Below are 16,122 nucleotides of genomic sequence, written 5' to 3'. Positions count from 1 at the left end.
TTGGAATGTTTTACGATGTTAAAAGATAGCTATCGATATAAATACAAGTAGTTGTTAGGAATATTGAACACCATGGCTCAACCCCATTAGAGTTTACACAAATGCTCAATCTTGGCCCATCAAAACAAAATTTGTTTTGTGGGAAAGATATAACTGGACACTGTTTAAAACTACCATAAGGAGTGCGCTTCTAACACTTTGTGAAAAGAAATGATGACAGATGAGCTGGCACAACAAAACAAGTCTGGGTGTACCACCCCAACAATAACTGGCTACATCAGGTCAAGATGAGTAGCAGGGGTCGGGAGCAGCAGTTTAAAGCTGCAATGTTTTCACAATTTGGAATAGATTTTCTGTCACACTTCAGTGAAACACTGATGAAAATACCAATGCATATGGAAAAATACACACATCTCGTTAAAAGTGGAAAAAAGGACCATTTTTTTCTTAACACAAACTTCAATTTAACATTTATTTTGCCGACGACTGAACAACAGGTCTGAACTGAAAAACGTAAGCAATAATGTAAAAATTACTTCCTGTGCCCTGTCCTTCCCAAAAGAATTAAATGCAGTCATAATTTTAGTTTACTTTGGATCACAGAAACTAGTAGTCACTATAACTAGAAGTCTGAAATAACAAATCAAAATTACCAGATTAGGAAAAGTAGCCCCCCACTCCCTCAGTCAAAAAAAAGTTATAAAAAAACACTACAATCCAGAAGCAGCAATAAGGCATGTACTGCACAGTTTAATTTACAAATGTTTTCAAAATACGGTACATACTATTCTTTAATTTTTTTTTTACACCAATAGTTTCCGCAGCTAATATTTTTTTGAATTGGAGAGAGCTGCATACATAGAAAATTACAATTTTAACCCTTGCGGGAAGAAAGGGGAACATCAACTAAATGTTAAGAGCAGGTGTCATCCAAGAGCCTTCATTACTCACTGGTCATCTCACAGTAAAGGAACTTTTCAAAAGGTTGTATCAAGACTGGGCTTTCTCTACAGAAAGAAAAAACGAAGAAAAAGGAAAGAAAACACAATCAATGAAAAGATTTGTCTGCCTCAGATTTTACCAATAGTGCATTGATTCTTGTAGAATTGTTCACAAATTAATATATTAGTTTTTTTTTTAAAGAACTTGTCTAGTTCCAAACTAACCAAATGTTGTATAGCCCTACGTACGAAATGACTTGCCTTTCTCTCATTAGGAGGCTTATTGTTCTTTTAAAGGCAAGTGTATAGAGAAATCACAAAGAAAGAAAAGGGAAAGGTATGTTACTGGGAACAAAATGAACACGTCTGCGGCAAGGAGGAAACCCTCTCATTTTTAAATCTAGTAGATAGCGAAAAAGCACATGTGTAACTGACAGCCCTCTGCAGTGCAAAAAGTTTTGTCAATCCCTTCAGCCTTGTCTAATTCTATACCTCCCACTGCCCAAATCAAACAGTATTCTCCCAACTCGTTGACTATTTTCAAGTGGAAAAAAAAAGCAAGGAATGAGGATGCTGGCAGACCCTCTAGTCCTCTTCGTTTAGATTTTGTTTCTTGAACAGACAGTAAAATTGCTAAAAACACTGATCGAGCCCATATAGGGCTGGAGATCGCCAAACCAACCTGTGCAAATCCTGTGCTATATATTTAGTTTACCTCATGTCATCAATACTCATCACCTCATACCTATCCCAACCAAATTAAATTGTGAAATCTTCCTTATTGCCTCTTTCAAATGGTTGGCAAGTACACATGTGCTGGCGATAATAAAGAGGAGGGTTCTTTGGTGCAGTTAGCCCACTTTCTTTTAAAAAAAAACTATTTTAAATGAAGGATAATATGTACCAATAAGAATTCTGCTGCTACCCCTGGACAGCAGCTGTCTGCCTTGCCAACACAATCAAATATGGCTCTATAAAAAGGTGTCAATATACAACCAATAGATTTACGGGGCTCAGACACTGTCTGAATCTCTTGAGCAATGCATGCAACCCTGTGTTGCAGTGGAATCCGATTGTAGGTAAAGGCAAAGACTAGTTGTCATAAGGACAACTGCCTATTGTCAGGGCTCGCAGATGGTTTAGTTGGTCTTCCTGTTGGATCGCTTGCCTTTCTTCAGTGCCAGTTTGTTCTTCACATACCCACGCTTTCTTTTAGAGGTCTAGGGCATAAAGATGGACAGCATTACTAATATGCAGCTCTCACGGTTTTATACACAGCACTGCCAATATTGCACACCAATTTAGCACATTCATTAGAAAATAAAGGCCTTCTTCTCGTCTCTCCACACCATTTTAATTTTTGGCGGGGGTTGGGGTGAAGGGAGGGGCCTTGCAGAAACTTTCAACAATTTTTCCACGACTGTTTGTTTTTCAGATCAAACGAGCAAAATCTGCGCTTAAAACATCTTCTGAAACATTAAAAAGCCAAATAACTCGAGGCACTGTACCAATAAAAAAAACCTGGTTACAAGTACGTGCAGGGGTTTACATAGTAACAGATTTATTAAACTTATTACATTTTCCCCCAACGTGACATGCGTTGGCTAAGTATTGCAGCAACAAGTCAAATGGCACGAGGTAAAAGGTCAGTATATAGGCGGACATAGTCAATAACCGCTTCATTGATGAGAAAACAAATGCGGGGAGAAATGCTCCTGGGAGCACATCACCTGGCCACTCACTTGGGGACACAGTTTGCACTTGGTCCAAAACACTGAAGTAAGTGGGCAGAAATTAAAAAAAAAAAATATTAAGGCTTCCTTTTACTTGGTTTCTTCACAAGCCGGACAATATTCAGAAACATGTTTGATTTTGCGAAACATTTTTTCGACTGAAGCGAGCCATTATTATGTACAAAGTTCTGTCTTCAAAGGGCTACCCCACCTTTTTTGATAAATACTTCTGTTTGGGCACTATGTTAGTTACTCTTGGTTTATGGTCAAGTTTCTCTCTGTTGTCCAGCTTCTTGACTTTGTAAATCCTCACTAGCCAATGCTCCGAGGTGAAGGCTTCTTCCAAGTGCTTGAACTTAATGTCTTTGTTACCAATTTCAGCATTTCTAGTGCGATCGAAACCTGGCGGTGTTCTGAAATCCAGCTGTAAAACGAATTACAATTTCAGCGATACTTTCCATATCACCAAACTATTTTTCAATGATAGTGATACAAATTAAATATGCTCACACTCAATCTCTCCAAACTGCCCAACTACTACCCCATGTCAAAGCTCCCCTTCCTCTCCAATCCATCACTATCCAACTCTCACCCACTTCTCCCTTCATTCTATGTTCAAATCCCTGCATTCTGGTTTCTCTCCTAACCTCTGGCCAAAGCCATATGCTACGTGACTGCAACTGCAGTGTGCCGTCCCTCTTTCTTCTTGACCTCGCCATGGTCTTCAATATTGACAACCATTTCATGCTCCTTCACCGCCTTTCCTCCTTCATCCATTTCCATGGTGCGGCACTCTGATGGTTCCATCATTACATGTCTCAACATAGCCAATACAGACCCCCCAGTCATATTCAGTGTGCACCAAGCTTCTATAACTGGCCCCTTCCTAGTCCTCATCTACATGCTGCCCCTTGCCAGTCAGTTTCCATATGCATGCTGATGGCAACCAGCTTTACAAGTTGGTCATCCCCTCAACAATCTTGCATCAAGTTGTGGATGAGCCACGATTTTCTCCAGTTCAACACTGGCAAATCCACCAAAGCTGTCCTCTTCCATTTTCACCAGATACTTTGCCTTTAATCCGATTCCATCTTTCTTCTTGGCTGCATTCTCAAACTAAACTAGATAGTGCAGAACCTTTTTGTCCTGTTTCATCCCGAGCTAAGCTTCAAGCGCCACACCCTCCACCATCAAGGCTACCAATTTCTAGCCCCACATCATCATTCACCTCGGTTTCTACCTCACCCCCACCGCTGCTGAAAACTCATGCATACCTTTGATCCCTCCAGGCTCACCTTCTCTTGGCTATCTTCAATGACCTGCCAAGTTCTTCCTTGCACTAACTCCAGCGAAAGCAGCATTGAATAGAGCCAAACTGATTCAAAAAAAAAAAATAAGGAACCAACTTGCATTTATACAGCACCTTTAACACAGAAGACTCCACCACCTATCTCCTTTCCTATATTAGCTCTGTTTGTTTTCCACCCCACTCCTCACTAACGTCCACAGACTACCTATTCCTCCAGTGCATTAATTTCAAGATCCTTGAAGTCCACCCTATCTCTGCAACCTCAGCTCGCATGCTATACTGTTCTGGCCTTTTGCCTGTTATACGTCACCTTCCATGATCAATGAAAAAATCTTTTAGCCGCTGTGCCTGGAATTTTTTCTTCCCAAAGCTCTCTATATTTTCATCTTCAAAGCTTCCTTAAAACCTACTTCTTGGACCAAAGCTCGAGTCACCTCCCCTCACTTTTCTTTGATGTCAACATCCCAAAGTGAATCACAGCCAATGAATTGTTGTGAAGTATAGTCACTGTATTACAGATAAACACAACAGCCAATTTGTGAACAGCATGGTCCCGCAAACAGCAATGCGAAAAATAACCAAATCGTCTGTTTTTGTGGCGTTGATTGAGGGATAAATATTGGCCAGGATACCAGATGAAATCTCCCATTCTTCTTCGAATATGGATCTATTATGCCCACCTGAGCAGGCAGATGCTCAGGGCATCAGTTTAATGTCTCATCTGAAAGACGGTATTTTGGGCAGTGCACCCTCGATTATGCGCTGAAGTCCCTGGAAGGAAGCTTGAACCCCCAACTGTGTGCTTCAGAGATGAGTGTGCTAACACTGTGCCAAATGGACACTAAACCAGGGAATGGTGCATGCCATGGGGAATGGATTGATCAAAAAGGGATCAAATAAATTTTAAAAAACTATGGTAAGGGGTAGTCATAAACAGAATTTATTTTAAAGTGTTGCAGTCATTGTACAATATGAAAATTTGAATCTGCACGCCATGTATGCAGAGATTGGGTGGAACAGTAGATTAGATTTTGACCTCTTGACATCCGATTCCAAACCCAGCACAGATGGGTTCAAGAAAGTCTACTCTGTTGGCAGACTTGTAAGAATCCTATGTGAAATGCATTTGCGTTGTCTCAATCCAGTTCCTAGTGGGAAAAGGGCAAGCAGCACAAAACAGCTGATAGGTTGCCATTAAATTGACAGTCACATCCAGAGGCCATAGGATGGCTACTGAGGGAAACCTCTGGTGCAGAAGGGAGTGCTCTTCTGAGTCTTGTGACTTAGGCACTGACAGGACAAAGCAGAGAAACTTCACTCTGCATCTCATCTAATCTATACCCTACCTGGGAGTGCTTGATGCGGACACTGGGTGTCTGAAACGGAAAGTGATCCATGACCCAGCGTTATTATTTCTCATCTTAAGCACAAAAAAAATGGAGATGTTCAAAGAAGCACTGAGTTCATCCTTACCGATCTGAAACGTTTGAAAACCTTGAAATAATTAAATTGAGTTTCAGGAGAATATTCATCCTATTTGAATGGGTTAAATAGGGTCTTTTGCATCAGACAGCTGTACATACCCTTGCAAGGATGAAATGACAATAAAAATATCCAGCACATTATGATTAATAGGCAACCATAACTAATCACAACCACTTACCTGCATCTCCCCAAATCTGTAGTAGGACATCTTGTACATGAGACAGTTCAGTAAAGTTGGCGAGCCAGCCTTGTCCACACGGAACTCTCCCTGGGGTGTGAAGTAGTCACTTTCCTAAGAGTTATATAATACAGTTGTTAATTAGCAATAGTAGCACAAAGGTGGGTTTCAAATGCATTAGCAAATGTATGACTAGCCTTTAACCAAAAGGCATCACTTTACCCGAATGTCCTTTGGATGCTCGCCTTCTGCTATCCTGACCATCCAAAGAAACTTGTTGATGTCATCACCAGAGTAGCCAATCACTCCACCGAAGATAATGAGCACATAGTCCACGTCTAAACTCCGCATTATCTGGTAGGCTGCACTCTCATTAGACGACATCGCTTTTCCAACCTGAAAGATAAACGCAGTCGATGTTATGGAGCCCCCTTGTAAAAGCATTGAATGACTGAACAGTAAACAAACAAACCAAAAGTCAGTGCTTTACTAAAATTTTTCATCTCTACATTCAGAGAGCAGGCCAGTGATCTACTCCACCTCTACCAATGCTAGTTTGCAATTCATTGCTAGGTAGCAAGAGGGAGATGCCCGCTCCCTGTATGGACACGTCTGGCTTGCACTGCAGGCTTCCCCTAGCGACACTAAAACCAGAGCTCACTAAAAAAACAATCTTCCAATCCTGCTTAGATATAGGGGTGGTGCCAGAGGACTGGAGATTGGAAAAGTTACACCCTGTTCAAAAAAGGGAAGGAGAGATACCTGCCGACTACAGGCCAGTCAGCCTTACGGCAGTGGTGGGAAAATGTTCAGAGACAATAATCCGGGACAAAATTCATTTAAAGTCCTGACGGAAGGTCATCCACCTGAAACATTAACTCTCTTTTTCTCTCCACAGATGCTGCCTGACCTGCTGAGTACTTTTTCTTTTTATTCTGTGTTTGACTAACTTGATTTGAGTTCTTTGATGAAGTAATAGAGGGAGGCTGATGTGTATATGGACTTTCAAAAGGCATTTGATAAAGTACCACCTAATAAACTTGTTCGCAAAATTGAAGCCCACGGGATGAAGGAGCAGTGGCTGCGTGGATATGAAGTTGGCTAAGGGACAGAGAGTAGCGATGAACAGTTGTTTTTCAGACTGGAGGAAAGTATACAGTAGTGTCCCTCTGGGGCTGATATCAGGACCACTGCACTTTTTGATATGTATCAGTGACCTGGACTTGGGTATACAGGCTATAATGTCAACGTTTTCCAATAACACAAATCTCAGAAATGTTGTAAACAGTGAGGAGAACATAGACAGACTGGTGAAATGGGCAGACATATGGCAGATGAAATGTAATGCAGAGAAGTGTGAAGTGATTCATTTTGGCAGGAAGAATGAGGAGAATCAATATAAACTAAATGGCACAATTTTAAAGGTAGTCCAGCAACAGAGACGCCTGGGGATGTACGTATACAAATCTTTGAAGGTGGCTAGACAAAGTTGAGAAGGCTGTTAAAAAGACATACTGGTTATTTGGGTTTATAAATAGAGTACAAAAGCAAGGAGGTTATGCTAAACTTTTATAAAATACTAATTAGGCCCCATTTGGAGTATCGTGGCCAATTCTGGGCTCCACACTTTATGAAGGATGTCAACATCTTCGAAGGTTAACTAGAATGGTATCAGGGATGCAGGACTTAATTTATGTGTAGATACTAGATAAGCTCGGATTGTTCTCCTTCGAGCAAAGTAGGTCAAGAGGAGACTTGATTGAGGTATTCAAAATCATAATGATTTTGATAAAAGTAAATAAGTAGAAACTCTTTCCAGTGGCAGAAGGGTCATTAACTAGAGGACATAGCTTTAAGATAATTGCAAAAGAAACAGAGGGAAGATGAGATTTTTCTTTTTTAACGCAGCGAGTTATGGAATGCACGGCCTGAAAGGGTGGTGGAAACAGATTCAATAGTAACTGTCAAAAGGGAATTAGATAAATACTTGAAGGGGAAAATGTGCAGGGTTGTAGGGAAAAAGCAGGGGAGTCGGACTAATTGGATAGCTCTTTCAAAGAGCTGGCACAGGCACGATGGGCTGAATGACCTCCTGTGCTGTATTATATGATTCTATGGACTTGCATTTATATCGCTCATTTCATGACCTTGGGACTTCCCAAAACACTTCATAGCAAATGAAGTACTTTGAAGTGTAGTTACTGTTGTAATCTATGATGCTGGGAACTTGGGCCATACTAATGTTTCAGCACTGCATTGCAGTGTGTTTTGGGTCCCATGGCACCAGCAATTATCAAATGCACGGGCAACAATCAAGGTTTTTCAATAACTACTGTTTCTAATTAATGGAATCATCAAGGTTAGAGATGTACTAACTAACTCACAGCATTATAGTGCAAATATTAAATAGCATTTCAACAAAAAGAACAATGTTTGTAGTCCAAATGTTTAACTTCGAGTCAGCATCCAAAATGAACAGTTCAGGTAGCCTGTCCTGACATTTATTCAGGGATTGACAGCCAATGTCTTAAGGCCCCAACAAATCTAAAACAATATAAACGCTAGATTTGACGCACACATGCGTATCCCATACACTTCTGTGCTATCTAGCGGTGCATTTACCTTCCAGCCCTGCTGATGGCAGCAGTTGTGACTCCAACAAGCAGCATAGCAAGGCAAATAAGGCAGCATAACTGCCCCAGGAAGTAAAGAGATCCACTTAAGTACCTTAGTAGACAAGTAAAAGTGCAGACTGTCATTATTTCTACTGGGGGAAGGAGGTTGGGAGATGAGAAGAGTCAGCTTTCCTCTTACATTAGGGAGTGGTAGCCAAAAATGAAAGACACGTGACTTTAAAACATTCGGATTAACAGTTGTTAAAGGACGTTCACGTGGATATTTCTCCCCGATCCAAGACTGCATTTTGATCCAAAAACACAACGCTTTTAGGCCAATCTAAAAGCAGAAGTGCTGACACCAAACTGTATGTGAAGTGTCATGAGGTTCTCGGAGTCAGTTACCTGACAATTCTCATCCAGCTACCGGCTCAAAGCTTTAAGTACAACACCACCCACATAAGATAACAAAAGTCAGGCCCGAGGGGCTCAGAGATAAAAAAAAGTCTCTGGTCTGTTTTGTAAAATGGGTTACTAGCTAGTGACCTTGATAAAGTGCAACATCCCCACCGGCACCTGGGAATCCCTGGCCCAAGACCGCCATAAGTGGAGGAAGACCACCCGGGAGGGCGCGAAATATCTTGAGTCTCGTCGCCATGAGCATGCAGAAAACAAGCGCAGGCAGCGGAAGGAGCATGTGGCAAACCAGACTCCCCACCCACCCTTTCCTTTAACCACTGTCTGTCCCACCTGTGACAGAGACTGTAATTCCCGTAGTGGACTGTACAGCCACCTGAGAATTCACTTTTAGAGTGGAAGCAAGTCTTCCTCGATTTCGGGGGACTGCCTATGATGATAATGACTGGCTGATGAGCAAGAGACTTGCTTTAAATTAGAACGCAGAATCAAATTGTTCCTGTTCAGGCTGCTTACCAGTGCAATGTGGCTGTTGTTCCACGTATTATTATCTACTAGAGTTGTCCGATTAGCCATTCCTGCAATCTGATACCCATAATCCCACCAAGACATCACTCGAACGTGTTCATCTGTATTTTGTCGCAACCAATAATATGCTTCGCGGAAGTCATCAAGGATATTGCGTGTGCTTTATAAAAAATTAACATTGTTAATATCAAAATGTATTTCAGAGTACAAGTCTGTATACAGAGCTTCTAAATATCAAAATAGTCAAGTCCATCCTACATCTTTCAGCTTTTTCTGCAGTTATTCCATACCAAAGAGCCAATGCCTTGTGGCTAACAGTTCAACAGGAGGACTGAACACAATGCAACAGCAAACTGGGAAATGCATTTTAGGATAATACTCAGAATGGGAATTAGTGAATACCTGAAATTTTAAATGTTCGGGTTTTACTTTGAACTTAGTTACAAAACATTACTGCAGATTATTTGTTCTGATGAAAGGGCATCGACCTGAAACGTTAATTCTGTGGTGTGTCTCTCTCCACAGATGCTGCCTGATCTGCTGAGTGTTTCCAGCATTTTCTTTATTTACTGCAGATTATTAGTTTGCACAATTGGATATCTGTCAAAGTATCTTTGTGGGCAAATATTCAAAATGAAAATGAGTTTTTTTTTAAATTACACAGATTGACTTCAGGACCAAACAAAACACAGTTCTGGGTCTGTTGTAGATGACTGATTCGTCAACAGCTCCATTAGGATTGTATCATGCAACTACCAGGATGGTAGAAGGCGAATTAGATGGACCGTAATCTTTCTTCACCTAGCAAAGCACTTTCATTTCAAACGTGTGTGATCTGAAAGGAGCCACTTACCACACTTCCCTATCTTTCAAGTTAATAGGCTTTGTAAATCATTCAAAATTCTGCTCAAAATTAGGCAAGGAAAGTACTGATGTGAAACTGTCATGACTGATCAAAGCTCTGTTTTATTAATAGTTTCAGGTCAATTAGTCTGGTCATCAAAGCAAGGGTGTCACTGCAAGGATCAAAAACTGAGATCAGATATACAGGCAACTCTCAATTATCTGGGTCCCTCGGGGATTGGGCTATTCTGGGTAAACGATTTTTCGGTTAGGGCGAGTCTATATTTTAAAGTTACTTTAATGAATAAATACAATTGTTAGGGCAAGTTTACATTTATAAGTTAAAACTTTAATGAATCAATACAATCAGCTACAAACAGTAACAAAAGATGGACATCAGCATGCACGTACAGGTTCTGTGCCTGGAACATGGTACCTGCACTGCCCCCATTCCCAACGTCAGCAGAGGCTGCAAGAGACAGCGGCTGCAGCAGCGCGCACACACACACACACACACACACACACACACACACACACACAAGCAAAGCAAGGGCAGAGGAGGATGATTTTTACGGTGACAGAGAGTGAGTGTGAGGGAGAGAGAATGTGCGAGTGAGAGAGAGAGACTGTGCGAGTGAGAGGGAGAGAGTGAGGGAGAGAATGAGCAAATACAAATGAGCAGTGTTTGGAAGGCGATTTTTCCAAATTATTTGGAGCTGTCTTTTCACTTGTTAGCAACAGAATTTTAAATCCCGTTACAGCGGATTCTGTTGGATCTGCGTATGGATAATCGAGAGTTGCCTGTAGGTACAGACCAGAAGCAAAGACAGCCTAGCCTCTCTCTACTCTAGCAATAGCTCACCTTAATCCACAGCAGTACCCCTACTGCACCAGTATGAATTTGCTGTTTCTTATAATAGCTACCCCTGTGGCCTTTGAAATTTATAATCTAATAGCAGGTACTACTGAATGATTGCCCGTTTTGTGTAGATTCATGCCCACGAGGGACTGGATTGACACTGCATAAATGCATTCAGCCATTAGTCGAAGCATCAGAGCACTGGAGATAGCAATAATTGGCAACCGTGACGCTGTAATGGGAAGCAGTCGAGAGGGGAAGTTCACTGTTATGCAAACTGAAATTGCAGGAAGAACCCCAGTGGCTGAACAGCATTTATCTGTTAAAGCTGCTCCATCTTCCTGGAGACCAAATAATTGGAAATATGCCCACTTTTAAGAAAAACACAAAAAGATTCCTAGGACAAGGTGATCAGTCGGAATAGATGTTGACAGAAGCATGACAAATTCACTCATTTATGGTAGTTTCTTTTAAATTAAGATTTGCAGTAGAATAAAATCAGCTGCTTTAATGAGATTTGACAAAGGGGATGAAAATTGTCCCTTTCACCCACAGCACTGCTCGGTTTAGTCAGCTTGACCTTTGTGTGCCCTGTTCGATCTGTGGGGTTCTCAAACTAAAACAGTAAAGCCTGAATAGCCTTTAGCCACCAATTTCAAAACCAACAATTTGCATTCATACAGCGCCTTGAAGTAAAAAAAAAAATCCAGTGGTACAATCAGACAAACGTGGATGCCAAGACAAAGGAGGAGGGAGACATTAGCAGGGTCGACTAAAAGCCTGGTCGAAAAGGTGGGTTTCCAGGAAGGTCTTAAAGATGGAGAGGCTTAGGCAACGAATTCCAGAAAATGGGCTGAGATGGCTGATGGCACAGCTGCAACTGCCAATGGTGGAGCAAAGGCAACGGGATTCACAAGAGTCCAGAGTTGTAGGACTGGAGAAGGTTAGATAGGGAGGGGCAAAGGCATAAAGGAATTTAAACACAAAGATGAGGATATTACATTGTAGATATTAAGGGACCAGGAACCACTGTAGGTCTGCAAGGACATGGATGATGGGCGGGTATGACTTGGTGCGGGATTGGATATGGGCAGCTGAGTTTTGGATGAGCTGAAATTTACAGACTGTAGAGAACGGGAGTCAATCTTGGAGGCTTCAAAGGCATAAATGAGTATTTCAGCAGCAGGAATAAGACAGAGGTATAGTTGGGAAATGTTAGAGGTAGAAGCAAGTGGTTTTTGTGAAGGAGAGGACTATGGGGTTGAAATCTCAGCTCAGGGTTGAATAGGATAGTGATTTCAACCCGAGAAAGTGGCCAGAGAAGGGGATGGAATTCATGACAGTTTGCAAGGACAGAGTCGTCAAGAGTAGTTTTTTTTTTAAAAAGAGGGTGATGACAGTGGTTTGGAAAGGGAGAGAAACAGGAGAGGGAACTATTTATACTGTCAAGCTGTGGGCCAAGAAGGAAAGTTAGGAAAAAAGTATTTGAATGAAAACATTGGTAAAATATAGTTGCAATTTCCTTCTGCCAGGGAAGCCCAATAGAGTTTGGAGCCAGCTATCTGGGATACACCGAATGGTTCCAAATTGATACGATGGACCCAGTCAAGTCTGACTACCTTGCCTGCCACAGGTAGCTACTGACCTATGCATTACCAAACATCAGACTTGAGAAGCCAACGAGAATACTGAAAGGGTGACTCCCATGGGCATCACAGATGTTGACTTTTCGGAAACCCTTAGCAGGGACTCAACACTTGGCTCAGTTCCCAATGAGACCAAGACATTCAGATGCTGGGCCATAATATTTTTGAAAGTTAAAAGTTCAAATCTAGTAAGAACAACCAAGAAGCCATGTAGAATGGAATGTGGGCTTTACAGTATCTGTACGTTTTGTACCATCAATAGGAGAAGAGCACTTACTCACAGACAGCATCATTCACTGGGATATTCATAATCATGAAACCTTGCCTTGGGAAACTCCCCTCCCTTCAGGTTCCATGGATTTGAAGTTCCAGTTGGGATACAGCTGACTCCAAAAGGTGTCAAGACAGTAAATAGATGGTTCATAAAGAGTTTTATTCCAAGGAGATGGTAAATAGTGCCAAATGTGTCGACACTGGTGATGTCACGAAGTTATTAAACATCATTTTTAAACCAGAAAACACCAGCATACGTTGAACATTAAAATCTTCATTTTACTTTTGGTAAACTAGAAGACCCAAAAATAGTCAGTGATGATTTCAAGAAAAATCCCAAACAGTTCACCAATAGTGTGTGTAAAAAAAAAAACATATTTCTCAGTGGTACAAGTTGCAGAGGGTAAATAAAATATTGATTTCATCTCCATACAAAATGTCCCTAAAAATAATTACAGTAAAATTACATTACACCAATTAACAGAAAATAAATGAAAAAAGGTATACAAATTTCATACCCATCATGATTGTAAGATGCCAGGACCACACTAGGGCTGGAGTATGCATTGCTCGTCACCCATGTACAGTGTACAGCAAACATCATCAGTAACATCAGCATCAGCATGGTAACAATACTCTTGATATTTGGACCAAGTCCCTCTTCAGTCTTTTCCTGTTCAGACACGTGCTTTCTCACCTTGCCGGCCTATGGGAATCAGTAAGACAGACCGTCAGCACCTTTCTTTCAAACACTTCATGGAGTTTTAATAAGCATAGGAGTAAGATTCTAGTTATACCCTACACCACATTCCTATTTCCTAGGATGGAAGGCAAAACAACTCTCACTTTTCAGTGACCATTTCACCATAAAAGTTATTTGATACACTGAGGGAAAGAACCATTAAGCTTTAGGGAAGATTTATGAGCAGCAAATAACCAACACAGCAGTTACTATGCAAACTGTAAAACTTGACAAAAGAAAAAAAGTGGTCCAAATATATAGATACGAGAGGCAAACAGAATGAGACTTTGCTACAGGAAACAATACAAATTTGTCATCGAGACAAGTAGGCCTGAATCTGTAAGATCAGGTTGGCAAGTGTGTGCATAATAATTGTTTTATAGAGGTTTTTAAGTAGACTGTAGAAGCGAGAGGAAATCAAGTTGTGAGAAAGCCAGCAGAGTAAGGAGGCAGGTGGATAAGTTTGACCTGAACGGAAGTTCAGTTGACTCCAGGCGGTGTTTTGCTCGGCTGCAGGGCGTCTGCCCCGACCAGTCATCAGCACCGCGCTGATGTCAGTGTGTCGCTGATGATGTCAGTGTGTCGCTGATGATGTCAGTGTGTCACTGATGATGTCAGTGTGTCACTGATGATGTCAGCGCTGACGCTCGACAACGTTCCTCCCCTTCAGTTAAAGGGAGGGCTGCTGCTAATCCTGCAGCCACTTCAGTGGCAAACACTGGGCTAAAGGGAGGGTTTCAGCCGGGCTAATGGCCTTGCACCCAAGAGGGGGCCAGGCTGTCTGCTGGCGGCCCGGCCGAACTACTGGCCATAATTGTTGGCCCGACCTGGCAGTCAGCCAACAAAAAAAAACATGGAGTCGCCGGCAGCGCCACCTCTCCTTTAATGGAGGTCGCGCCACCAAGCCACAGCAAGCTAACTGATAGCAAAAGCGGTCAATGGCACCGACTGGTGGCTCTTCTGCTCGCACGTGGAAATTTTCAAAAGGGCCAATATAACGCGTGCACGCCGGGAAAACGGGGGGAGCGGTCCCTTACACTGCTCCAAACAGAAGGACGGGCATTCTTAAAATTGCAGTCCCTCCACGGAGACTCAGTGGCCAGTCCGCACTGACTCGGGCAGGCCTTATAGAAAGGGGCAATTTTGTCCCCAAAGGGGCCAGTGCAAGTAGATAGGACCTCAAAAAGGCAAGCAAAATCCTTGAAAATTATATCTCGAATTGTAAGATACAACAGCAAGGAGGTAATGCTGAACTTGTACAAGATCTTAGTTAAGCCACAAGGGGAACAGTGTGTACAATTTTGGGTGCTCCACTATGGGAAGGATATGAAAGCAATGGAAAAAGTGCATGTAGATTCTGTAGGATGTTACCAGGGATAAAGGTTACAGTTATGAAGGACTTGATAAGTTAGGACTTTTTTTCGACTAGAGAAGAAAAGATTAAGGGGTGCCTTATAGAGGTCTTCAACATTATGAAGAGCTGTGATAAAGTAAATGGTGATAGATTGTTTCCACTGGTCAAAAAAAAGAAACAAGGCACCAATTTATGATCACAAAAATAATTAAAAGGGAGGAGAGATAAAATTTCTTTACACCAAGGGTGATTAGAATATGGAATTCTCCACCACAAGCCAATGTTAAAGCAGATTCCATAAATTATTTTAAAAGGGAAGAGATAAGGAACAGTGTGCTAATTGTGCCACTCAGTCACTACTCCAGGAAAAGCTCCCGATTTACATAAATGACGAAGCCTAAAACCTTGATTCTGCATAAAATGGAACAAAAATTTTACTTCTAAAAACTTCAAGCTTCAGGGCAGGGCAAGGAAGCTTTATTGCATGTCAGAAATTACTCCCTACTTGTGGTCCCTTTTCCAAGTAATACGCACCAGCCCTCCAACAGTGTGCTTCTGTAATTGGCGCCTAGGTCACATGAATGGCTTGGGGCAATGCCGTCCGTGTTTCCTTCTCTCCCCATTTTTAGGGTGGCGAGGTGAGCATGAAGTTTCTGACTGCTGCATCCACAATGATGGGGCAAAAATCAGGAACTCCCAACATTTTTGATTAATAAGCAGAAACTTATGTTCAGCAGCAATGCAGTAACAGTTCTTGATGTTCATCTTTCTGTGGAGATCAAACTCACTGGTGCTGCGTTCAAATGCTTTCCTATCCTTTACCTTGTCATAGAGATTGCCAGAATTCCTCTTGTCATCCTCATCACTGCTGTCCTCGACAGGCGGACTTTCCCTCTGCGTGTCATCGCCCAGATAGTGTTCAAAGACATTGGAGAACGCAATGGCAGATAGCATGCAGACTACTGGGGTGAGAGTCAGCATCAGACGCACCATGACTCCAGCGAAGTAAACAGCGCTGATTGCATAAAGGGCAACTGTGGAGAGTTTAGATCATCAGTGTCAGCTTACACTCAGAAATAACTTTACAAAAAATTTACAGTGGAAACAAGAAGTGTTTTACCAGTCATTGTTCTAAAAACCAATCATTCCAGACAACCAGCATGGTATGTACAAGCACCATATTGTTTTAAACTATAATA

At 41.7% G+C, this 16,122-nt stretch overlaps 1 protein-coding gene across 2 annotated transcripts in view; it reads right to left on the bottom strand.

Moving 5' to 3' along the window:
• Positions 1-463: 463 nt before the first annotated feature.
• stt3b (STT3 oligosaccharyltransferase complex catalytic subunit B) overlaps positions 464-16,122 on the bottom strand; it is a 142,863-nt gene continuing 127,204 nt past the window's right edge. Inside the window, exons 10-17 of one of the 2 annotated variants that reach the window (XM_070880584.1) lie at positions 15,746-15,957; positions 13,346-13,533; positions 9,195-9,366; positions 5,869-6,042; positions 5,647-5,760; positions 2,886-3,098; positions 2,110-2,161; positions 464-1,007 (exon numbers count right to left, since the gene is read on the bottom strand). In XM_070880584.1, the coding sequence (XP_070736685.1) occupies positions 991-1,007; positions 2,110-2,161; positions 2,886-3,098; positions 5,647-5,760; positions 5,869-6,042; positions 9,195-9,366; positions 13,346-13,533; positions 15,746-15,957 (1,142 nt within the window). In that variant the 3' untranslated portion in view covers positions 464-990. Of the gene's footprint in view, positions 2,162-2,885; positions 3,099-5,646; positions 5,761-5,868; positions 6,043-9,194; positions 9,367-13,345; positions 13,534-15,745; positions 15,958-16,122 lie in introns of both variants that reach the window. The other variant, XM_070880583.1, reaches the window with a different exon arrangement.

Source organism: Pristiophorus japonicus, chromosome 5 (genome assembly GCF_044704955.1).
Source record: "Pristiophorus japonicus isolate sPriJap1 chromosome 5, sPriJap1.hap1, whole genome shotgun sequence".
NCBI lineage: Eukaryota > Metazoa > Chordata > Chondrichthyes > Pristiophoridae > Pristiophorus > Pristiophorus japonicus.
Note: the sequence above shows the minus strand (reverse complement) of the source record. Positions and strands in the feature narration are given on the sequence as shown.